Source organism: Musa acuminata, chromosome BXJ2-2 (assembly GCF_036884655.1).
Source record: "Musa acuminata AAA Group cultivar baxijiao chromosome BXJ2-2, Cavendish_Baxijiao_AAA, whole genome shotgun sequence".
NCBI classification, from domain to species: Eukaryota; Viridiplantae; Streptophyta; class Magnoliopsida; order Zingiberales; family Musaceae; genus Musa; species Musa acuminata.
Genome location: NC_088339.1, coordinates 34,876,688 through 34,901,498, shown reverse-complemented (window position 1 = coordinate 34,901,498; position 24,811 = coordinate 34,876,688). Strand labels below are relative to the sequence as shown.

Sequence of the window (24,811 nt, the reverse complement as noted above, 5' to 3'; positions counted from 1 at the left end):
ACCATTAAACATATAAGAATCATTTTTTCCGTCAATATGATTATGTATACATGAGGCAGGCACACTATATATAAAATTTATGAATCAACTTCCTTGATCAGCCAAAAGAGGACAGAATTAGTCACAAGACAAGGTGGTTGATATGGGAAAGCATAAAACATCTTACAAGCATTGTGTGAGATGAGTAACATTTAGTAAAGACAACCACTTCCTCCTCCAAGATCTCGAACTTGACAGAAGTCTGCCACCGAAGTCACTTAGATGAAGAATATAATGTCAATGAAGGAATTAAATATGTAGAAGAAAACAAATAAAGAAGCTCTGTACCTTCACTGGTTCATTCACATGCTGGCTTAGTGTCAAAACTCGTCAAGCAAATTGCAAATGCCTGAAATGCAGAGAGTGGATATTGATAATCCATAGTGAAAATATCCTTTCCTATTTTACCAAACTGAAGAATAACTTTTTCTTGCTCTGCTGGAGAAACATGACAGGAAGGATCTGCAGCTGCCACAAGCTGAAAGTTCTTGACAGAAGCCACTGTTACTCGTCCTCTAAAGTTCAAGCACCAGCACTGAAGCTGCTCATGCCACCGAGGGGCTTTATTCTTTAGAATGAGAGGTTCTCCATTGATCTGGACAGGTGCATTTGATTCATTGAGACTGGTGGAAGAAAAACCTATCACCGGCTCCTTGCCCTTCACTACTGGTAAACTGGAGAGCCGTTGATCGACGGAGTGAATGAAACTGCTGGGTGCAGGGACACTCCCACCTTCTTGGACGGAGGAGATGGGAATCGAGTGCATCATGCACTGCATTCTTCGTGGCCCTCGGGTTCGCAAGATGTTCAGCTCATAGGAGATGGTAGCAATGTTGTAATTGCCAGCCGGTACTCTCGGGGACACTTGCCTAGAATGAATCCTTCGATTTGAACGATTGCTTGAAGAAACTGCAGCATCATAAGGAGGCTCGCTGTCATAAACAGTGAACTTTGTTGCCAGAAAGTTTGACCTGGTTGAGATCCAAAAGACCATAAGACAAACGGCAACGAAAGCATAATGCAATTCAGAGTGAAGTAGACGAGAACACTTGCCTCGCTTTTCCAATATAGGTACTGCTAGCTCGAGAGATATCATCAGGATTCAATGAGATCACAAAGTTGGTGCTCGTTGCACGTCTGATCTTGTGGGCTGCCAACAAAAGCTTGTCACTCTGCCCCTGCAGTGCTGCAGTTATCAGAGTTTGTCAACAGCATTAGAAAAAAAATCATCTATAGAGCAGAATAACAGGATGCATGACAATTTGTGACACTTGATCCCAAGTGACACTTGCCGTCGCAGAAAACTGAGATCACTGTCCTTGAGACTTGTTTCATGATGATTCACCGATATGATAAACTAAGAAGCATTCAGAAATTGATGGAAGAAATCTTCAAGCGGTGATATAAAAAAGGAAATTACGTATAGATTCAGAAATTTCTGTAAACTGGGTGGAGAAAGAATGAGATGAAGAAAGCCCATCTCTGAATCATCTCCGATCACATTGCCATAATATGTGAATAGTCCAAATTACTGAAGCAATTGAGTTAACCACCGTAGATCCTAAGAAGCAAGCAATGAGGCAGAGAAAGGAATTGCTTACAGGGGGTCAGACCCAGGTACAAGCAGAAGGTCGACGTCGCTCTCTCCCTCCTTATAAAGCACTGAATCGGGTGATCTCGTGGCCCGGGCTGATTTCAGATTGAGAACCAGATATTACAAAGACGATCAGGAAAAGATTGAAATTTTCAGGGAAAGAAAGAGATCTATACACCACAAAACAATTGCGAAACCAACACAAATTTGATCCCAAATCTGGAAGGGGGTTGAGGCGATCAGAGACCTGCTTGAGGGAGAAAGGGAAGGTGATCTGGCCGCATTGCTCGGGGGACCTGACCACCTCCTTCGTGATGTTCCGCCACGAGCGGCACACCGCCGCGCACGCTAGCACATGCCTCCTCTCCGGCCACGCCACCTCACTCGCCTCCACTCTCTGGATCACATCCAGCAGCAACTCCGGCGGCAGGTTCGCCCACCTCCCCTGCTGCTGCTGCTCTTCCAGCTCCTGCGGATGCGGGGCACATCCTCGGCTGTGCGCGGTCATCATCCCTTCCATCGCTCCTCCTCCTCTTCTTGACATGCTCCCAATCCCATCCCTCAACTCACGGACGAGGCTCTTAAACGACATTTCCTGGCTTCCAGACCAGAAGTTGCGGGGTCAATTAACTGGACGAGAAAGGGGGGAGAAGGAAATCATTGGCATTTGAACAGTCTGCAAGGTAAGCTTTTTTTAAGATCTAACAGATGTCAAGAGAGAAATCGAAACAAGGAATTGCTTCTCTCTTTTTTCTTCTCGCCATGAATCAGGGAAGATTTGTAGATATCTTCATCAAAGCCTTCCGTCGGGAGGCGACGGCCACTCGGATGCCTCTGGAGTCTGAAGCAATAGGAAATCAAGATCTAATCCAATGGATACCAATCAAGCATGACAAGGAGACAGCGGGTGGGGAGACCTCAACGAAGAGAAAGAAAGGAGTGGCAAAAATCCATCTTTTTTCGCCTCTCCCTTTTCCTCCTACAGAACTAGGAGGGATAGAGATTCCTCCATCGAAAGGCGGCTCCTGAAGGACCACGAAAAGCTCATATTTCTCGATTGATTCCCGTTAATGGCGTAGAAATTAAATCTGTCGTGTCAAGATTACACGTTTCCAGCTCGGATCCGATGAGGAATAGGGATTATCCCATGGAACAGAAAACAAAATGAAAGCTTTCAAAGGAAAAAACCAGTCTTTTTTATCAAATCAAGAAAGACAAGGGAAAAAAATTGGCTCATAATCAATTTTTTTTGTTTTTTTGCACTAAGATCCGATGGAGACACGAACAATTGCGGAGAACGAGTCGCTCGGATCCCAAAAAAGAAGCTCTCGCCTTTACCCTCCGCCTCTCGCTCGATCCTCTATCTACCCTCCCTGTTGGCGTTGAAATTGTTTGTCGATCAAAAATGTCCATATATGTACTACAGCACAGTTAGCGACGCCCCATGTTAATCACAGATTAAATGGCTCGAAAAATGTGGATCAGAAGGAATAAAGGGAGCCAACGCTACTGACAAAAAAAGAAAAAGAAAAAAGGTTAGATTAGCACGATTCCATGGATGCATGCAAAGGCGATGGCACTATTTATTCTAAATGCATCAGGTGCTTCGTTGGTTTTGTGACGACATTTGATGCAAAACCACATTACCAAGGAGTCTCTCCCCATCCTTCCTCCGAGTGCCAGGAGAATTCAATCATGTAACGGGAGACGATGCGTATCGATATGATCTTCCATTATCTTCTTCTCCTCTTTTTCCAAACTGTTAGATATTTAATATGTACACGTATTCTCCTTCCAAAAAGCCACTGCATTTTCTAATCTTACCATCTACCGCACTGCTTGGTTAATACCAAGAGAGTGCACGATGGATGATCCCAAGTGGTAAGTCGAATCACGACGCCAACATTCTTCACTAATCTTCTTCGGGAGCGGCGAGTCCAGCTGGCGTCCAAGACGACGGGCATAGGCAGGCTGCGGCGGATGTTCAACGGTCGCTGTAAAGTCCGATCACCGAGACTAATCATAGGAACACGTAACTTGGAGCATTTGAGGCCAAAATGTTTTTCCCGGCGCCGGGTTTTCGCCGAACTGGTTCTGGGTAAGCTCACGTGTGACCGCTTGTACCCCATTTTCATGGGCTAAGGCTTCCAAACTTGGTTCTTCTCCTTCTTCTTCTTCTTCTTCTTCGCCAAGTGAATAAGGGCCGACCTTTGGGCCCAACTTATGCGATAGCATTGGCATCGGAGACACAGACGGGCCGGAGAGGAGCGGCGACCGGGACGGACGAGGAAGCCGGTGACAGTGCAGTCGGGTCGGTCCACTGATTCTTTAGTTTCTTCCTTCCCATTCAGCTCCTTGCCCTTTCTCCTCCTCGGTCGCTACTTTTTCTCTCTGTTATTTGCCCCCAACTATTTTCTCCTTCCTCTTCTACTTCTCCTCCAGCTATTCTCTCCCCTCGTCATCATCCTGCTCGTGGATGTGTCCTCCGCTGCCTCTTTCTCGTCTAGTCAGTTTTCCTTGTCGCCGGCGCCGCCCATCCAGGCCCAAGTTATATGTTACTGGATCCGGTCACCGCGATTGGCGATAAGAATAAGAACCTCACGGTTTTGATGCCAAAAATATTTTTTTGGGACACTCCGTCGCCAAACTAAGATAAGGTAAGTTCAGATGTGCGTGTTCATACCCTCACTTAACGGGTTGGAGTTTGTCATTCGGATAGATCTCTGCGGCCCGGTCCCACACGGGCCGTTGGTGCTAACCTCGCGTCGTAGTTGTAGACCGCATACTATATAAGGCCACCCACGAGATTAGATGGACCTTAATCGGGCGGCCCAAACAGGTGTCATTGCAGATCTAGATGTAGGATACAATCACCGCAGGTAAGAATAAGAACGCAAAATCTCAAGGATTTGATGCCGAAAATTTTTTTTTGGGCCTCTTTGTTGCCCATCGGTGACGCAGTAACCTTACCGGGAGGTGTTTCCAGTTAGCGTGTTGCGGGTCTGTGCCGCCTCAGCCATATACGTCGGCCCAATTTTGGGCCGAATTGGTGCCCGGGGTCTAGATCTTTGTTGACCCAACTCTGGCGTGGTGCTGGCCTGTTTTGGTCAGGATACGACCCAAAAAAGGCTCGGCCTGGCCCGTCTCTGGGACCGATAGAGCTTGGTTCTTGCTTGGATCTGACCTTTCTCAGGCCGAATACGGCTCATCCATAGTCCGGCCTGGACCGTAGATGTTCCGGCCTGGCTTGTCTTTGGCACGGGTCTAGCTGTCTGTGGCCTAGATCTGACCTGTCTTGGGCCGGATCTGGCCCAGTCAAGAGATTTAGCAGATAAATCCCCAAACAATGTAAAACCCCTGAACGAATAAACACACTGCACACAGATGAAAATACTAGCAAGATTAGGGCTTCCTTTTTAATCAAAATCGATTTATAATAAATTATAGATGTGAGATTCAAATCTAAAATTTTATAATAAATTATAAAAGATTTTATTACATAATCAAAATCGGATTGCAACTTCCCATATGCTTGTGAAAACAAGACCGACCGTCCACTTCTTCAACCAGCTGCCCATGATCATCGCCGACAACATCGGGGAACAGCCTCGCGGACGCATTCAAGCCCTTGGGCATCACCGACTGGAACGAGGTATTCTAGGTGGCGCACCCGGGAAATTGGGCCATCATGGACGACGCCATCGAGTCCAAGCTGGGGCTCCTGCCGGAGAAGCTCAGCACAGCACGGCATGTATTCGCCGAGTACGGCAACATGCAGAGCGCCACCGTGTATTTCGTGATGGATGAGGTGAGGAAGCGGTCGGTGGTGGAGGGGCGGGCGACCACCGGGGATGGACTGCAGTGGGGGGAGCTCTTTGGGTTTGGACCGGGGCTCAGCATCGAGACTGTCGTGCTCCGCAGCGTACCACTCTAGTGGCAGTGGTAATATTGCTTGTTTCGTACGGGCATGCAATTAAACTGGTAATTTCCCCTTCTTTTTCGTTTTATTGCTTGATGTCATTCATGGCTTTGGTTCTCCAAGTCCAAGGTATGGTTGTGCAGCAATGCTGGTGTTGCCTCTTTCCGTGCGAGTAATGATAGTTTGCTTTCCACTTCATGGGTGAGGTTTCCCAAGGTCGAAGAACTTAGAAAAAACATTGCGCTCCTCTTCAGGGTTGGTAAATGAAATCTAGATCCTGATGAGTTGCTACGGGCCGAGACTCTCCATCATATATCTTTAATTAGAATTGGATCCCTCGATTCGCGTGGAGTGTTAAGAGCATCCGGAGCCACCCCCTTGGTTCCACCTCTTGCTTCTATGATATATAGAATATTAATTGATCTTCTGATGCAAAGCGATACCATTGAGACTTCTCCTTGGAATGAATCCACACGTACAAGGAGAATATGACCAGCTGATGGCTTTTCCCGGAAAATTCGCCGTTTATTTATTGATGTATCAACAAAATTTGCTCGTTATCAATCGTACAGAACGGGTTGACTTGATCATGAATAGTTCTCGTGGAGGTTGCCTTTCCAAGACATGTAAGAAGGATGCGTACGTACTAGGAAAGAATCAAAGTCTATTGGCATAAATAAAGCTGTTGGCTCAAAATCAAATCCCTCCTACCAAGTGCACGAATGATGTTGTTATGCGTGTCTCGAGGAGACGCAATCAGACAAATTGACTTACAGAATGCGTACGACAATAATCCACGGCGTGTTCGGCGAGCGGCAGGTTGGGGGTTGTAAGACTCGGTTGCTTCTTTTTCCTGAGTCGATGAAAAACCAATTAAAAGATGATGTTAAAGAACACTCATTTCTACTTATTGTGGTGTTGATTGAATACAGATGCCATTTCTATTTACTGGCTTTCATCGTTACAGATTATTACTTAATCCCTGTGTCGCACAGAAGGAAAAAACAATATGGCTGCACGAGGAAAGACAGGAAAATGATCCTGATGATGATGAGCCAAAAGGATCATGTCAGAATCAACCTTAACAATGCTGATGAGTGACAAAAAAGAGAGAGGAAAATGATCCTTATTTGAGCGTCATCAAACATGATCACAGGATTCATGAGATGAGATTTAATAACTCACTGCACCTCTGATACATTTGAAATCAGGTACATACCATGGCATAAACTGCATCTGTTTCACATTAACATGCCGGCACCACATCAGATGGCACGCTTCCCCATCGCTAAGGTAATTTAGCCTCTACCACAACACGGGAGACGGTGATAGGACACCCGCTTCGCAGCATCGGGAACATTGCTCCTTTCTGCAAGCTCGAATCCGAATCAGTCACCCTCCACCTGATCAACAATAAGCCACAAGCTTTGAAATATCTCCTAATATAGGTTTTTATGGTCAACGATGAAGAGTCTCGAATCCATTTTTCTTTTTCCCTTTCTTTTAATGCCAATTCTACTCACAAGTTCAAAACTATAATCCTATAGCTTTTATTCTCTGATAAGAATGCAAGGAAAACCGCAAAAGTAAACAACAGATTAGATCAGAACAAAAGGTAAGGTGAAAACAGAGAGAATAATTCCGGGGGAACCCACCTGTATGTCGTAACGAGCCGATGTAGAAAAACTAGCATCATAGCCTTGGCTAGGTTCATTCCCACGCAGATCCTCCCTCCTGTTCCAAATGCCAAGAAGCTATAGGGCTTGGAGTCATCCTGTATCAGAGGAAAATATAGCTGATATTAAAAAGATGAAAGGGAAAGGAAAAAAATTAAAACCAACGAGCATATATAGCTTGGTCGATCGTTGGCATCTATGTCATGGACAACAAGATACTTCCTCCATGGGTGTTCTTTTTGTTTTCCAGTCTCATTTGTTTGGCTATATCAGTGAACGTGGACAACAAATGAACTAGCTAATACCTTCAAAGTTTGTTCTAATCGGGCAACCAAACCTGTTAGCAATTCATAGGATGCCAGCTCAAGTAACTTACGTCGAACCTCGATGGATTGAACTTCACTGGGTCATCATACACTACAGGATCATAGTGTATAGACCTTGCATTTACATTCACAATCCACCCTTTCTGAATCCTTAATCCTGTTAGGAATACACACAAAGATACTAATCAGTGTTACGAAAAGCCAAATATTTTTCGGTAAAGCTATGATACCTTATCAGTAGCTAAGACCTGTTTAAGTCAGATTTTCCTTTCACGAATATCACAAAAGGCACGGTTTTGAGGCCTAGGACTGTAAGATACTACTATGTGCCGATCAAGATGAGTGAACCACAGAAGAGAGACAGTCAAAATTGGAAATGCAGATAAAGAATTGAACTTCAAATACCTTTACGAAAGCTACTAATCTTCTTTCTCAAATAAATATGCATATGACTTAATTATGAACCAGGACAAAGAGCTTCACTGGCAGACTTAAAAACAAACTGCATAAAGCTCATTAACCTTGACTCTTAATTTTGACAATAGAAGGCTTTCTGTTCTAGCAGCAGGCCAGCATATCTACTATTGGGCCTTTGTCCACCACATACCTCCGATCTCAGAGTCCTTCAGTGCCACTCTCGGAAACCAAGACACAATCGTTGCCATCCTCAAGGTCTCCTTCACAATCTGTACATCGAGTGAATTCAAATCACAAAGCTATTCTTGCCAGGCTACATAAAATGTGAATATAAGCTTAGAAAATCCCATATATATATATATATATATATATATATATATATATGTCAAAATGAATTCTCATGTATGAGCTCTCTTATGGTTAAAAAGCTTTAGAGTCTTCGCATTGGTAGGACACAGTATCTGAGGCAAAACCGCAAATGCATAAAGACCTACGAACCAGAAAATCTGTCTGATTGTGTAGCATAACTTGAATAAGTTTTGATATCTAGTGTCGCATCTTCAACCAGCAAGCTCAGAAGCGGCTGTGAGCTCACCTTAAGAGCATATGGCATAACATTAAGAACTTCAGATCCAAGAGGTGACAAAGAATTTGTAAATGCTAGCTCCAAGTGTAAAGCCTGTACAGCAATACCGCATTAGAATATATAGTCACATCGGCATTAGACAGTTTCAAACAACTTTAGTTCCCTACTTATTGATCTTTTACATACTCTTAGTTTTTCTTGGACCTCTTGGTTCTCATCCAAGTACTTGACCATCCAAGCTATCGAACTTGCTGTTGTTACCTGACCTGCACATAAAACTAGTTAGGGAATTCCCGCATCTTCCTTATACACATTTGTTCAACATGAAGCTTAGGAAGTGTTTCAAGCACACCTGCAATTATCAGTGTCAAGATATTATCCAAGATTTGGTCATCGGTCAATGGCTCATTACCGTGTGATTCATCTCTTACAAGGCCTTGTAAGAAGTCTTCATGACACTCTGATCCCCTTTTCCTTAAATCTATCATTTTTCTTAGTGTATTCATTATCCTTCTCCTGGCCTGCCTCATCAATTCATACCTCTCACGTTAATAATATACCTCTTTCTTATTCTCAAAAGTGTTGTTCCAAGAACAAACTTACCTTGAGACCCCTGTAGAATCTAGTCCCTGGAAATTTCAAAGGCAAGGCTAGCATCGCTTCGCTTACTTCAGAAACATCATTTCTTAGAATTTCTAGCTCGTGCTCGTCCTCTGTGCTTATGAGCATCTTACAGATCGCATTGAATGTAATCTGAAATTAACAATCATTAAAAGAAAAGGTTTCACAGGATTAAACTTGTTAAATAATTCAAGAGTTTGTGGATTGCGCAAACCAGACGATAGCTACCTTCATAGCATCACTAAGCACCAGGACAGTATCTTTCTGCTCCCAACCGCGCAAAGTATGAATGACCAATTCATCAAATTTCCTGACTGTTGAATCCATCGAGTCTAATTTGAACAGACAGGAGATGTGGCGACGGATGAACTTGTGTTGCTCATGAGAAGCACAAAGCAAACTTTGATCTCCCACGAGCTCCGTTATTGACCTTATATACCTCTTTGAGAAATCAGGAGACTCATGACCTAGAAGTGTCCGAACGGCGACAATGCTTGACACAAAAACATGGGTGCGTCCAAGTATATTGGTTTTGAAACACTCTCCGTACCTGTGGAGAAAACACACACAAACGTAAATCTAGTAGTATTATCAGGCAGGGCATAGGTGGCTTAAACCCAGAGCATCTACAGCTCATCTTGCAAAGAGGCATCTTATGAGGAGCAGCTAATATGCAGTTTCTGCAAAGCAGAATTGAGTTGCGAATAACCAGTGAAGGGCAAATCATGTAGAATCTCAGAACATAGTGCATCCTATGAGTGGGTTTAACTAGATCAGGGAGTCAGATTTGGGTGCATGTATGGATGTCTTCGCCGAATTACAATAATTTAGTACCTACAGTGTTCGAAATCACAAAGAAAGAGGCAAAGGAAGAACATTTTTTTATCTCTTTGTTTTTCCACTTAGTTAAACTGTAAATCCCCACTAGCTCCTCTGCGATCTCACCGAGCTATCAAACAACAAAGTGACAAGGACCGAAGAGAGACCCAAGATTCGATCGGCAGAAGCAGGCCCACAGAATAATAATAGCTGCTTCTCTTCTATGCTTTCTGGAAAAATCATATACCGTGGTGATGCTCTGCAACTATGAGATGAAAGAATAACACCAAGCTCGATGTGATTTCGAGGTATTGGAGATCACCGTAGATGGCGTGCCCTGACGAAGTCGTAAACACCCCTGCCGCTGTGGTTGGCCGCTAGGAATGCCGGTGTCTCTCCGATCAGAGGAAGTCCAGTGGTCCCCGGAGGAGAGGCCGCCACTATCGCCCTCCGGGAGTTTCCTGTCACCCTCAACGCTCGGACGACCAGGTACGTGAGCAGAGAGAGGGAGAGGAGCAAGAAAAAGGGAGAACGAAGAAGATGGCTGAGAGCGAGAGACAGGTGGCTCGCCATCTTCCGGCCGTTTCCCTCTGCCGATGGCTCGCCCTGAAAAGCAACCTCAGAGGCAGCCACCACCACCACGACCACCACCAGCGCAAGAAGTGGGAAGTGGAATACATCATGATGTAAGATGGCAACTTCTTTGCGCAGGAAGTACCCCACTCGAGATAACGTGACGACAGGTCGGATCTTCTATCATTTTGCTTTTGGGTTCGTTCACTCCCATCCAAATCATCTCAAATCCTCACAAATGTCTCGGCACTGTAAGAACCCAAGTCCGGAGGTGGGTGACTCACATTCCGTTCGAAGATTGTGTCAGTACAAAAATAATTGAATTGAGTAAAAGCGACGATGATGTTGGGAAGGGTCAAATCCATAATAATAATAATAATAATAATGCAAACAACAGTAGAGTCCCACGGTAAGCACAACGGACGGAGGAGCCTCCTTGTTGTGCTTGCTATTCACCGATCGAATCCTTTACGACTCCACAGGACTAGTTGGTGGTGTGCTGCATAATACTCCCCATTAGATTAGATTAGATGACCATTTTGTCATGTCCAAAGTTCGTCCTACGTTGGAGGTAGGGATGCCATGATCATTAGAGTCAACGTCCTACGTTGGATGGTAGGGACGCCATGATCATTACAGTCAACGTCCTACGTTGGAGGTAGGGATGCCATGATACTTGGAGTCAACGCGGCCGTGGGCAGGAGATACGACTGTGATAATAATAATAATAATAATTACTTGTATACAAATAAAAGAATGTGAGAAATCCTATAAAGAAAATAGCAGATTCTGGGGACTAATGTGCAAAAACTCAAAATTCCTCTCCCTCAACGTCGACGGTTCTTTCCCGTTCCCCCCATCACAAACCCTAACCCTAGAAAAGTTGGATTGCGATGGCCGAATGGTGGATGAGGGTCTTCTGCATCGGCGACGGCGGATTCATCATCGTGTCTGTTCCAATGACTCTTCCTTCGTGGTATCCATTTCTCCAAAAACAAAACAAAAAATAGCCTTCTCTAGTTCTTGATGCTTGCGCTCTCTTTTGGCTCCGTCGTTTGGATGTTCTTTTTCCAAGAAAACGTTGGACGTGGAAGAGCGGTGATCTGATATGTCATATATCTGATGAATCAGGTTCGTTGGTCCTATTTGTTTCGTTGTTTGGATCTTTTCTTTGCGAGAAAATTACGGTTTGCAAGATTGGTAGGCAAGATCGTCTCCTAGGTTGCTCTATTTAGGTCGCTGAATATAAATTCGATTATATTTCCTTCGCTTTCTCAACGTTGGTTGAATCGGTAACAGTCGCTTGAAAAATTACTGCGGGGCTTCCCTCATACGATGACCTCAAACATGTCTTGACTCGTTTGGATCTACCACATTTATCTTGCATAGGTAGAAAGATTATGATTATTCGATTGTACTTGTCTTCTAAAGCTGTTCTAGTACTAGTTCGCGGTACTTTCTGTGGTCGTTTGTGAAATTGCAAATTTAAACGATGTCTACAGCAATTAGAAGCTAGATTTATGAGTCAATCATGCATGTTGTCAGATGTTCAAGTGTGTATCCACAAAGGGGTTCAAATTGTCTCAATAATGTACAACTTGCAAATTAACCTTCTCTGTCGGACACAACAAACCTAAACGATTTGTTTTCGGTCACTCTGAAACTCATAAAATCATTGAGTTTTATTTTTGGATTAGAAATTTCATGCGGTGACCTAATTAAATTTTTATGAGGATGACATACTCTCCTTCTTGAGAAATTTACATGGACGACAACCTTATATTAGTGGCATATTCCTTTTCTCCATCGACTGTGTTCTTAGTAATTATATTCATGGTTATGAAACTAACTCTTGGTTTGCATTTATATTTAACAGGAGGTTGTTTTCAACATGTAGAATATGAACCTTGCTTTTATAATGATATTAAAGCATCAGCATACTGTAATAGTCACTAAATTGAAACTGATTGGACGCTAGAACTTCTAACAAATTAGGGTAGCACATTGGACACCGCAACTTCTAACAAATTAGAGTAGCACATTTGGTTAGCACCTACCATAACAGCTGATGGTTGCTGCGAACACTGGTTTTTGCCATGGTTTTACACCTTCTGCTTGAACATGGCTAGTGCTGATAACACATATAAGGAGGTGACAGTATGTAAGCACCTTAGATAAAAATGAGAGTCACAGTTACCATCTAAATAAGCAAATTCTGTTCTTGTCTCATGATTCTGTACGTGGCTGACATGGTCCCATGGAGGACAAGGAATGATCCCCTAGTCTTATTCATTGATGAAGAAGATAATTGCTTATAGGTTTTGAAATGTGTACCAACTTGCTTTGTGCGGTATCACTTGATCTGGACTTTTAATGGTTGTGATGGTTCAGAATTAAGATAAGCCTATATGACTTTTAATGCTGCATATATTATAAAATATAAGTTTTCTATTTGCTAGAATGGTGTTAGAAAGAGAAGGCTATGAAGTCCTAAATTTTGCAATAGATAGTTGGTAAGAGCTTTTATAAAGTTTTGAGTGTTTTTGTTCTGCTTTGTTCACAGAGAAAAACTATGCTGATGCTTATAGAATAATACTGGTGCTTTCTTGAAATATTAGGAAGAACTGAAAATATGTGCCAGATCATGTTCTTACCTGTATTTCTAAAACCTTCTTCAAGGAAGGGCCAGGCCAGTGCCAAGCTAATAGGTCAGTACCAGTTGGTTTCAAATTTTTTTATTATTCCTTCTGATGATATTGGTGGGCTGTCACGGACAAAGTTCTAAACAGGATGTTTGATGTAGTACTTATGTATGTCCATGTCTTTCTGTTTGTTCATACTTTGCACAGCATGTAGAGGAACGGTCGAAGGCTTAACAACTCCATTTTAGTTGGGTTTGGTGGCCTTCTTAGGCTTGTAAATAAAGGTCGTGTCATGTAGACACTTGTGAGAGATATTCGGTCTGTAATGGACCATTTTGACCATTTGTTGTGTAACCGTTCAGAGCTTGTAAAGTCTGTTTGTAATTTGCATTGTCTATGAAGTGTTTCCTGGAATGTTTGCTTGTGGATCCCGAGTGAGGCATTTTCTCTAATTCGTTTTCTCTTTTGTAGGTTCTAAGGGACCATGGGAGGATTCGGGGAGGCTGACCTTTACGGACGGACACGTAAGGGTGCCGCACGACTTAAGCAAAACCAGCTAAGTCCGTGACAGATGGTATCAGAGCGGGACACACACTCATAGAAACACTTGGCATGCAAACGTGGGGGACCTAGCGGGGCTGCGTTGAGGGCAGTCAGCACACGCGCGATCGTTTGGGGGAAAACGGGCATTGATATGTAGGGAAAAGGAGTCGCTTGAAGGAGCGGACATCTGAGATTGGCATTCGGAGGAATGGCCAACCCCTTGTGCAAGAGGCACCACGAGAACAAGCAAGCTTGGAAGAATGCGGAGCGCATAAAGGTTGGGATGGCTGAGTTTGAGCTACGGCTCAACGTTGATAACTATACTTGATGGTGCTCAAGGCAAGCGAGGCGCTTCGTAAAGGATGAGACCATGCAAGGTGGAATGAGTTGCTCAGCGACCGAAAGAGTTATGCAAAACTCACAGAGGTGAGGGGAATTGCTAACTTGAAGAATTCGATACTCATGCATGGGCTTGTATGCGGACGATGGAATGTTCGCGACCAACCCAAGGCGACCGAAACTCGGCGCCATAGAGCATTGAAACTTTCTCTTCGGCATGTGAATGATACGTCTGTAGGAGGTTGAAGTGTGCAGCGAGTAATGTCTGCCATACCGAATCGTACCGCCCGGTACGGGCGGTACGTACTGGTCCGACAGGCCAGCGGTACGCGGACCGCCCGGTACCGGTCCGCACTGTAGTAACACTGTAGCGCACTGTAGCAGTGCTACAGTGCACGGTACACCGTACCGTACCGGTACTGAGCCCAGGTCGAAATATCGGTACGGTACGGTATTGCGAACCTTGGCAGCGAGTTCAGCATGTTGCTAGGTTTTGAGTGGTGCAGCGGGGGCTGTATTGACGTGGAGTCGCAATCTAGCAAGTACGTTTGTAGGAGGCAAAACAATGCACAATTTGTTCAACAAATCGGAGTAGTCCGAAGGGGATAGTGGTCTTCAAAACCTTCAGAGAGAAAGAAGCGAAGAGAGATGTTGCTCCAACGGGACAGTTATCCAGGAGGGATAGATCCCGGTTTCTCCAGAGGGAGAATCATATGCAACAGATCGCACATGTTGAGGAGTACCTCAACAAACAACAACTCCACAAAGCTCAATGGACCAAGCAAGCGGTGAGGAGTCGTCGCATGATCTCGCTTGAGTGAATGCATTGGTGGATGCATTGCGAGATCAAGTGGGGGAGCGACCCAAAACAACACAAATGAAGACACACTTGGAGTCGATATGGAGATTGGACTCGAGGGAGAGCTGACCTGTAGAATGGTGGGCGCGAGGGCCACCATCAACTCAATACAAAAACGAGGAGCGAAGCAACTTGGGTGTAACTTGGCGAAGTACCAAAGCTGCATGAAGGGAGCCAGCATAGAAGATAGAACATAGAGCGGAGGTACAATGCTTTCCTTGGACAGAGGTCAAGAACATGAACTCTTACAGAGGCAAGAGCAGGATCATGTTGTTCCATGGGTCCTTCATTCTGACGGAGCAGACTCATCTTGCATGGTGCCAAAGACGAAGGGAGCTTCTAGGCACATGCACCTTATCTCGGAGAAGCATTTGATGGATAAGGCAACTCAACTTGCGGAGACGAAGTTGGGTTTAAAAAGCCTTGGCACGGGGCAAGAGGACACGGAGGCGGGTACTCTTGAAGAATATGCTGCAGTGTTGCCAGTCAAGTTGCCATGAAGGAAGCGATGCGCAGCGGAGATTGTGCTGGTAGGGGCAGAGGCCCAGGATCCATATAATGGTGCACCACTTTCAGCGAAGTCGATGGACTTCGGGAGTTACTAGGCGACGGACTATCCTAGAGCGGTGCTACATCTAGGTGTGACCCAAGAGCGGGTGGATGAAGGTCGATTGCCAAAGGAGCGAATAAAATCGAAGGTGAAAGAGACCCTACAATGTATTGGCAAAGGCCATACATGGAGGGATTACAATTCGAGTTCATCCCACAAGGATCAGAATGCAATAGAGATATCACCAGGAGGCGACATGGTGCAACGGATCGTGGTGGAACAGTTCGTGGCAATGCGATACATATGACAGTCCCGTGAGGGACTGTATCATACGGAGGTATGATCGGGAGCTACTGGAAGCTCCACTTCGGTGAACAACACGACGACAAGAAGGGCTATGGATTCAGGGAGTGAAGGCCATGGTACCACAGAGGCGGGTCTTCCGTGCATGCTTCGAATTTTGCATTGAATAAAAGCCTTAGTCATCAGCATATTGGGGCTGTGTTCCACCAAGGGAAAAGTTCGAATGCAAGTACCAGTAAGTCCCATGGGAGGGACTTGGTCATGCAGAGGTATGATCGAAGCAGCTGGAGAGTTGGACTGCTCCAGAGCCCATATTCGCTTAAGGGAGCCCGACAAGTCAGAGGACAAGGTCGAGTAAGCGAACGTTGCTACTAAGGAAGCTAAGGAGAACAGAATCGGTGCAAACCCTACAACGTGATGGTAGAGGCCATGCATGGGAGTTGCAGTCTGTCTTTCTATCGACCAAAGGGAGCTACTTGAAGAACACAGAGGTGTTGAAGCAGAGGGTCGAAAGGGGCGAGGAAGCGACGATGAGTCCAGAGGGACTTAGCTACCCAAAATCAAGCATCAGTTAGAATGGAGGTGGACTCGGAGGAGTGCCACAGAGACATATCTACTGATCGTGAAGAAAATGGATGCAGATGCGAGGCGACGGATAGTAGAGCCATAGGCATGACAACGCCATGGTACCGCAGAGGCGGGACTTTCGTGAAAGTCATTGATCCCTTGCTCTCATGGAGGGAGAGTGCTTGGTCGTGAAAGGGGCCGAGGTGGTGGAGCATGCAGAGGTAAACTCCAAGTACCGAGACAAGACTGAAGGACAGAGGCCAAGGAACTTCGTAAGACCAGTGTCAACGAGCTTCTCACCAAGATAGCCGAAAGTGAAGGACTTCGGGTCATGCAAGAGTGCACAACCAAGGAACGAAGCAGGTAGTACGCGGTACTGTACCTTTGCTACTCAGTGGAGTAGGCGACAGGGTTGATGGAGAAGACGGTACAATCCCAGAGGCGACCAAATCTATTAGAGAATTACTCAAAGTTGGGGTGAAAACTTCTTGCATTCCATAAGTTTGATGGCATTGAGAAGGTGAATCACAGTAACTAACTCAACGTAAGTGCTTCAGAAGTGTGAGCAAAGAGCAGGCGAAGGCCAGTAACCAACTCGATACATGGAGTACAACCTCGAGAAGGCGGGCGAAGTCAAGTAACCTTTGCCTTCCCAACTCTTAAGAGAATGGGCGAAACTGAGTACCCCAATTCTCTTATCTATCCAGCAAGAGGAGCTCTACACAGGTTCAAAGACCCTTCGAAGATATTAGAAGATAATAGTTGTCAAATCCTCACCAATGGTGATCGGTGCTACTAAGAGTAGATCCGCTTCATTTCCCAACAGAATGCCAATCGAAAGCGGAAGTAATGCGAATCTACTTGGAAGTGACAACTAAGTGAAAGAAGAGTCAATTGGCAAATTTTGTGGAGGAATGACCTAAAACTTCAAAAGTTTGCGAGGCGATGCTCGTTAAAGCTCCAATAAGCATCCACCCAATTCAAGCAACATGAGGCATTCGAGAGACTGGCGCATAGTAAGGATGGTCTTTTCCTTCATCTGGAGGATCCGTAGGAACCAACAGGGATCAACACAACTCAGCCAACCCCACACTAGAGTCAGAGTCATTGGCGAGTTGAAGCAGCATGGCGGATCAAAGGTTCGACTACTCAAAAATAGCAACGAAGAGCAGCTAGGAGCCAAGAGGCGCATTGTAGCTGGAGCAGAAGATTGAAGACTCAGCAAAGGCGAGGAGTTGCAGTATCGGCAAAGGCTTCGACGAGGACGTCGAAGGAATAAGTGGGGGAGAATGTCACGGACAAAGTTCTAAACAGGATGTTTGATGTAGTACTTATGTATGTCCGTGTCTTTCTGTTTGTTCATGCTTTGCACAGCATGTAGAGGAACGGTCGAAGGCTTAACAACCCCATTTTAGTTGGGTTTGGTGGTCTTCTTAGGCTTGTAAATAAAAGTCGTGTCATGTAGACACTTGTGAGAGATATTCGGTCTGTAATGGACCATTTTGACCCTTTGTTATGTAACCGTTCAGAGCTTGTAAAGTTTGTTTGTAATTTGCATTATCTATGAAGTATTTCCTGGAATGTTTGCTTGTGGATCCCGAGTGAGGTATTTTCTCTAACCCGTTTTCTCTTTTGTAGATCCTAAGGGACCATGGGAGGATTCGAGGAGGTTGACCTTTGCGGACGGATACACAAGGGTGCCGCACGACTTAGGCAAAACCAGCTAAGTCCGTGACAGAGCGGTACAGTTTCATATATCACCCAGTCTATTGGTTCCATTTTTGTCCAACCTATTATCATAATCGGTGCCAAGCTGACATTTGAAACCTTGATTTTCCTTGTATATGCATTATGAACATGAGCCTTTATAACTTAAAGGAATCTGGAATATGAGGAAATATATTTTTTTGAATTATGGAGAATCTTGAACAGTTTGTTAGACATTTTCAAATGCTATAAGCAACAAAAAATATCCTCAAGGTTAAAGGAAGAAACAAAGAGATGCACATATTGTTTATTTAAAAGTGTACATTTATTTCAATGGGAGACAGCTAAAAGGCTTCTCATTAGTTAACTCCCACTAGGAGTTGGATCGGTCTCCAATATAAGCTGATCATTTCAAGAGATAGAGATGCCTCTTGTTTGTGTTGCCATTCTCATGTTTCTGTCTGGCTCCTATGTTTCAATCTATTTCTTTAATTTTCCGCCATTTCTATAAACTTTCTTTTGTCATTTATGCTCGTCTTATTTTCAGTTATCTCTTTTGCTACCATTCGATGTTTTTGTTCATTCAATCTAGAATATGTTATTTATTTTTCATTTGTTTGCTGAAGACATGTTTTAATCTTTCTTTTTTTCTTGTTGTATGCTCAATCAATTTAGCAAGCTTTTTGCCTCCAATAAATTTGAGGACCATGTAGTGTTCATGTTGATGTAGGTAGATATCTAGTATGGGGTTAAACTTTATAATAGATTGATTTACAATACGTTGTCATGTTTGACCTTAATTTGATTTCCTTTGTGAAGATGAATATGAACTGAAATTTATTCATATAATGAAGCTGATTGTGAAGCTGATGCTTATCATTGGAACCTATTATAGCACTCTGCTAATGATCAAGTTTTTGGAATTGGTTTCTTGTTATATTATCCCTTGGAAATTGAAAAAATATGAACTATTGGTTTGCATTGATCTTGTGGTGTTATCTTATAACATCATAAACAATTTCTATGTGATAATGATGTTTTCCTTAAATTTTGAATTATATTGTACCATCTAAAGTGGTATGGCAATATATTTGGTAGTCATTTTTATATGTATTTTTACATGTTTTAGTTATAGGCATTCGGTCAAGTTATCATCTTAAGTTAGTTGTTGTAGTATATTGAGGTTTTTCTTAAGGCATGCATATTTAGAAGCGTTTATTAGATTACGAACATATGTCAAAGATATTAATAATGCATGGCAAATATGTGATAGATATTTGATCCGCATCTTGTATCATGGCATAAGCTTTCCCGGATGCTGACTTTTGGGTTCCGCATCCAGCATTATCTGTGTGTTTTGGTGGAGCTTGGTGAGGGCACCGTATTAGACTTTCTGTCTCATTGAGGCTTTATCTTTTGGTATTCAAACAATTTTATGTCCTTGCTAGCCACAAAGAATGGCTACCTAAAGTCCTTTTCAGCATTGTATTTATTAGAGTGCTTGCATCTAACTTGTTCTCTATTGTATACTTAATTAGTTGATTGCTGAGTATTTTGCCTCTTTGTTTAGCCAACTGATCTATAACCCTGATGAGAAGCTGAGGGATATCTCTTCTCTCCTGATGGTGCAACATGTAATTTATTCAGTGCTTGCATATTACCTGTTTTGTGTTATATTTTTTACAAGTTGATTATTGAATATTTTAATTTTTTACTCACCTGAGCTCTAACCCTGATGAGAACCTGAGGGATTATGTCTTCTCTACTGATGGCATTCTTTTTCTCTTTGACCTCTAAACAAAATATAAAGATTAAAGATACAAGAAGAATAAATCTTCAAATGCAAACAAGTGCTTCTTAAATTTCTTATATCTACCTCTTTATATAGCATAGTTTTCATTACCACTATATCATAGTTACAGCTCAAATACCACTAAATTTTATTGCGCCAGTGCAATTAAGGACCAAGCACCCTATGGAATGCAAGGCCAGAATTCATATTTGCCTACGCATATGTTAAATTATTTTCAGAATTATTGCAGAAATCAGTGTCACCTTTTTGAGTTCACCATTGTTAAAGATTTAGACAACAGTTGTTTTTTTTTATTATAAAATTTATAAAACAGTTGTTAGGACAATCAAGTTCAACTAGATTCTACTATATTTTGAGTACATTTAGTATCTAAAAACACAAGAAGTAACATATCAAATGGGTATCACAGAAGTCCCAATGATTTCGGCCACATTTATCTCTATAACAAGGTTCAGAATCGATATTTAATCACCTTGGGCTATGCAACACACTTATCCTCTGTGAGAGCCCAAAGAGACTACTTCTAGAATATGCCAACTTTTAACATGCATTGGCAAGGTCAGAGTGTAGCCAGACTGAATAGACTACTAAACTAATACATACCATAATATATGCCTGCAAAAGGTGTCACATTCATAATCAATCTTGAACCTAGAAAATATTAGTACCATTCAAGATAGCCTAAACATACATGTCATTACCCCTATTGTCTTTGTCATTCATAAATCTAGCCAAGTCTCCATGGTTAAATCTTGTCTTGTTGAACTTATTAGATATAGTTCAGATTCAGTTGTAACTAATTAATAAAAAATCATATCTAATTTGGCTTGGTCCACTCAAGCCAAATGATTATCAACTTAGATTGAAACCATTGCCCTCCACCCAGATAAATCAGTTGTCACTTTGATTAATAGGCGAAGTTCTCTTAGCTTGTTATTTATGAATAACACAAATTAGCTGTGGCTTATTATTTAAATTCAACTCAATAATTGAACTCAAACATTTTTATTCAATTACCAGGCTAGATATACTATATTTTTGCCAGAACTGTTGCTCTAGCCTGGGGACATGTGTTGGTTGGTAACACATACTGTGACAGCAGGGTGATCAATGCCCACCATTAGCTACTAAGTACTTTCAGGTTTCAACCTTTTGTGTTGATCCTTTAATTTGCCTATCTTTTGTGGTTCTTATGTCTCATATAATTGTATGAGTTTTATACATTTATTGCACGGACATTGAAATTCAAGCAACCAAGCTGAACTTTTGCTTTTTTGTAAATCGACATGAGCATCATCTAATTGGCGATGAGATTCTACAGCTAGCAGGGGATGAATTGCGTCCCAGAAGATGCCTTCCTTTGATTCTACATGAGCAGAACATGCACATTGAAGAAGCCAAAGTCTTAATGAGAAAGCCAAAGTCTTAATGAGAAAGGCCGCACGAAGTGATTTGGGCACAGATGATCTTTTGTCGCTTGCAAGTGATGATAGTGAAGAAGAGGGGAGATTGATGACATGGAATCCAGGCATATTCTGATGGAAAGATACTGCAGGAGATTTTGACCTCAACGATCATGATGGAATTTGCTAATTAGGATAATGTTGATTTGCTTGGAAAGGATAGTGATGCAGAGACACAGCCAGACAGTAAATTCACTTCACATGGGCACGGTGGAAGAACAAATGATGATAGCGTTGACATGTGGAATAGTAATTATGAGGAAGGTGGTGATTGATGATCTTCGTGATGTTAGTACTAAAGAATAAAAAAGGGAGAAAAACAAAAATATATCTAATTGAGCATACTTATCACGTGTGTGTGTGTTGATATTTTGTCTATGTTTGACTGACGATCTTCATGATGTTAGTACTAAAGAAAAAAAGGAGGAGAAAAACAAAAATATATCTAATTGAGCATACTTGTCACATGTGTGTGTGTTGATATTTTGTCTATGTTTGGTTATTGAATTTAGGAATAAGTGTGTGTGTGTATGTGTCTTGATATTTTGTCTATGTTTGGTTATTGAATTTGGGAATAAGAGAGAGAGAGAGAGAGAGAAAGTGTGTGTGTGTGTGTTGATATTTTGTCTATGTTTGGTTATTGAATTTGGGAATAAGTGTGTTGATATTTTGTCTATGTTTGGTTATTGAATTTGGGAATAAGTGTGTGTGTGTATCTGTCTTGATATTTTGTCTATGTTTGGTTATTGAATTTGGGAATAAGAGAGCGAGAGAGAGAGAGAGTGTGTGTGTGTTGATATTTTGTCTATGTTTGGTTATTGAATTTGGGAATAAGTGTGTGTGTATGTGTCTTGATATTTTGTCTATGTTTGGTTATTGAATTTGGGAATAAGAGAGAGAGAGAGAGAGAGAGAGAGAGTGTGTGTGTGTGTGTTGATATTTTGTCTATGTTTGGTTATTGAATTTGGGAATAAGTGTGTGTTGATATTTTGTCTATGTTTGGTTATTGAATTTGGGAATAAGTGTGTGTGTGTATGTGTCTTGATATTTTGTCTATGTTTGGTTATTGAATTTGGGAATAAGAGAGAGAGAGAGAGAGAGAGAGAGAGAGAGAGAGAGAGAGAGTGTGTGTGTGTTGATATTTTGTCTATGTTTGGTTATTGAATTTGGGAATAAGTGTGTGTGTATGTGTCTTGATATTTTGTCTATGTTTGGTTATTGAATTTGGGAATAAGAGAGAGAGAGAGAGAGAGAGAGAGAGAGAGTGTGTGTGTGTGTTGATATTTTGTCTATGTTTGGTTATTGAATTTGGGAATAAGTGTGTGTTGATATTTTGTCTATGTTTGGTTATTGAATTTGGGAATAAGTGTGTGTGTGTATGTGTCTTGATATTTTGTCTATGTTTGGTTATTGAATTTGGGAATAAGAGAGAGAGAGAGAGAGAGAGAGAGAGAGAGAGTGTGTGTGTGTTGATATTTTGTCTATGTTTGGTTATTGAATTTGGGAATAAGTGTGTGTGTATGTGTCTTGATATTTTGTCTATGTTTGGTTATTGAATTTGGGAATAGTATAAGGCTGGAAGGGAAGAGTAAAGTATGGACGGCAACGAGCCAAAATAAGGAACGGGAAAAGTTGGATGTTGTGTGCGTGTGTGGTCATTGAATTTGGGAATAGTAGAAGGCTGGAAGGGAAGGGAAATGTGTGTGGGTGTTGTGTGTGAGAGAGAGATTATTATTATTATTATTATTATTATTATTATTATTATTATTATTATTATTTCTGCTTTAGATTGTTGATGTGGCAGGGCAGGATATTCCGCCCACAACGGGTCGGATTACCCATATATAATGGGTTGGCCTTTTTAGTTTAGGCTGAATCAGGCCGCCGCGTCGAGCTCCTACCCATAAAATGGTGGATACAATCACCATCTCGTAAGCTTACCGCACTCTAGTTCAGCGAGAAAGAGGCCCAAAAAAAATTTTCTGGCGTCCAATCTGCCACTATCCGTCTTCTTATTCTTACCCAAGGTGACCGGATTCCATCTTTAATTTGCCTATCTTGTGGGTTATTTGGGCCGGCTTAAACTTTAGATGCCGGTCACCGCGGGTAACCGTTACGATAGCGAAACCCAAGGGTTTGAGGGAAAAAAATTTTTTTTTTGGCCCACTTCGTCTTCAGTTCCTTACTCGGTAAGGTCACGGGATGGTGTGCTGAACCTGAAAGGTCATAACTACGGGCCCTTCCCAACGAGGATGGGCCGGCTTAATTTTGAGATTCTGGTCACCGCAGGTGACAGAAACAACAGCAAATTTTAAGGGTTTGGAGGAAAAAAAACTTTTTTTGGCCCACTTCATCGTCGGTTCCGCACGCAGTGAGTGCACCGGACGGTCTGCTGAACCTTGGAAGCCATAACTAAGGGGCCCATCAACGACTGGGCATGCGGGAGGTCGTATGGCCCTATTTTAGCTCTGGGTTCTGGTCACCACAAGTGAAAGTAACAACGTCAGATTTCAAGGGTTTGAGGACCAAAAATTTTTTTTTGGGCCTTTTTGCCGTCCGTTCTGCTAGCGGTAAGTTCACCGAACGGTCGTTGTAAGCGTGTCGTTTAACTCGAGTTAATGGGTATACGACCCGGCCCAGCTCGTTTTGAACCAACCTCAACCCGACCCGAGCGACGGAGGAGCGGCGGCCGGGAGGGAGGAGGGCGTCGGCTGGACCGAGCTGGTTGAGGAAGGCGGCCACAAGAGCAGGAGGAGGAAGGCGGCCACATCGGTTCTATAAGGATTTTGTTCCTTCTCGGTCAGCTCCTTGTCCCAGCTCGGACAGCTTTCCCCTTCCTTCCTTCCTTCCTTTCTTCCTTCTCCATTCATCCTTCTCATCGTGTTCATTTCATTTCCTCTTCCTCGCCAGCCTTGCTCCTTTTTTCCTTCTTCCGCCTTCCTCTACTTCTCCACCTGCTTCTGTGTCTTTTACCGGTGGCATCCGAGACGTCGGGCACCGGGGCGAAGCGGGAGTCGATGGCGGTGGCGGTGACGCCTGATGTGGAAGACACGGCCGAGCGTCAAGGTAACAATAATAATAGCCATTTCGGTGATGGGTTTTAGATTCCGGTCACCTTTGGTAGGAATAAGGAGCAAGTAATAATTTATAGACTAAATATTACTGAAAATAGATGACGTTGCATCTCGACTAATTGAAGCTGTTAGTTTATCATGAAGAATTCTAATAGTTTAATTTTTCATAAATAGCAAAAGAGCAAAATCCGAAAATTAAGCAAATTCATTGACAACATAAATCACGGGTGGAGAATACACACAAAGAAACCTACCTACCTACATTCAATGCAATGCAATGCAATGCAATGCAAATATACAAGTCACGTACGTACGTCAATGAATCCCCACCACCGTTGTTTGCAGATGCATAAAATTCGTCAATGCAACAAGTAAGTATCA

General features: G+C 42.8%; 2 protein-coding genes and 1 long non-coding RNA gene across 7 annotated transcripts; 1 reads left to right on the top strand and 2 right to left on the bottom strand.

The window, feature by feature from the left end:
• Positions 1-69: 69 nt before the first annotated feature.
• LOC135606319 (tubby-like F-box protein 5) lies at positions 70-3,220 on the bottom strand. 2 transcript variants are annotated; one of them, XM_065097372.1, is made up of 7 exons: positions 2,920-3,218; positions 2,551-2,658; positions 1,881-2,474; positions 1,641-1,728; positions 1,093-1,225; positions 328-1,010; positions 70-256 (listed from the first exon to the last, which is right to left on the bottom strand). In XM_065097372.1, exons 3-6 carry the CDS (start codon positions 2,223-2,225, stop codon positions 338-340), a joined length of 1,239 nt encoding a protein of 412 aa, XP_064953444.1. In that variant the 5' UTR covers positions 2,226-2,474; positions 2,551-2,658; positions 2,920-3,218; the 3' UTR covers positions 70-256; positions 328-337. The 2 variants fall into 2 exon arrangements, with proteins under 2 accessions (XP_064953444.1, XP_064953443.1); XM_065097371.1 differs by having other exon boundaries at positions 70-241; positions 1,881-3,220.
• A 3,078-nt stretch (positions 3,221-6,298) lies between these two features.
• On the bottom strand, positions 6,299-10,747 carry LOC135606318 (abscisic acid 8'-hydroxylase 4-like). 3 transcript variants are annotated; one of them, XR_010484769.1, is made up of 11 exons: positions 10,320-10,747; positions 9,407-9,728; positions 9,161-9,310; positions 8,910-9,078; positions 8,744-8,823; positions 8,567-8,650; positions 8,162-8,240; positions 7,605-7,711; positions 7,208-7,326; positions 6,772-6,955; positions 6,299-6,405 (listed from the first exon to the last, which is right to left on the bottom strand). XR_010484769.1 is itself a non-coding variant. In XM_065097369.1 (10 exons), exons 1-10 carry the CDS (start codon positions 10,568-10,570, stop codon positions 6,841-6,843), a joined length of 1,476 nt encoding a protein of 491 aa, XP_064953441.1. In that variant the 5' UTR covers positions 10,571-10,747; the 3' UTR covers positions 6,663-6,840. The 3 variants fall into 3 exon arrangements, 1 of the variants encoding a protein (XP_064953441.1); XM_065097369.1 differs by lacking the exon at positions 6,299-6,405 and having other exon boundaries at positions 6,663-6,955; XR_010484770.1 differs by lacking the exons at positions 6,299-6,405; positions 6,772-6,955 and having other exon boundaries at positions 7,295-7,326; positions 8,470-8,650.
• Positions 10,748-11,380: 633 nt separating this feature from the next.
• Positions 11,381-21,823, top strand: LOC135606317 (uncharacterized). 2 transcript variants are annotated; one of them, XR_010484768.1, is made up of 4 exons: positions 11,381-11,701; positions 13,189-13,278; positions 18,012-18,115; positions 21,215-21,823. It is a non-coding gene; the product is annotated as an uncharacterized LOC135606317 (long non-coding RNA). The 2 variants fall into 2 exon arrangements; XR_010484767.1 differs by having other exon boundaries at positions 13,134-13,278.
• The last annotated feature ends 2,988 nt before the right edge of the window (positions 21,824-24,811 follow it).

What these genes read in the sequence shown, in the direction of transcription:
- LOC135606318 (XM_065097369.1), bottom strand. Translation starts at nt 10,570, where the DNA reads ATGGCGAGCCACCTGTCTCTCGCTCTCAGCCATCTTCTTCGTTCTCCC. An exon ending in TGCTTAGTGATGCTATGAAG is followed by an intron (nt 9,311 to 9,406) that starts GTAGCTATCGTC and finishes TGTTAATTTCAG; the next exon opens with ATTACATTCAATGCGATCTG. An exon ending in GAAGGACTCTGAGATCGGAG is followed by an intron (nt 7,712 to 8,161) that starts GTATGTGGTGGA and finishes TATTCCTAACAG; the next exon opens with GATTAAGGATTCAGAAAGGG.
- LOC135606319 (XM_065097371.1), bottom strand. Translation starts at nt 2,225, where the DNA reads ATGTCGTTTAAGAGCCTCGTCCGTGAGTTGAGGGATGGGATTGGGAGC. An exon ending in GTACCTGGGTCTGACCCCCT is followed by an intron (nt 1,226 to 1,640) that starts GTAAGCAATTCC and finishes TGATAACTGCAG; the next exon opens with CACTGCAGGGGCAGAGTGAC. An exon ending in ACCTATATTGGAAAAGCGAG is followed by an intron (nt 1,011 to 1,092) that starts GCAAGTGTTCTC and finishes GATCTCAACCAG; the next exon opens with GTCAAACTTTCTGGCAACAA.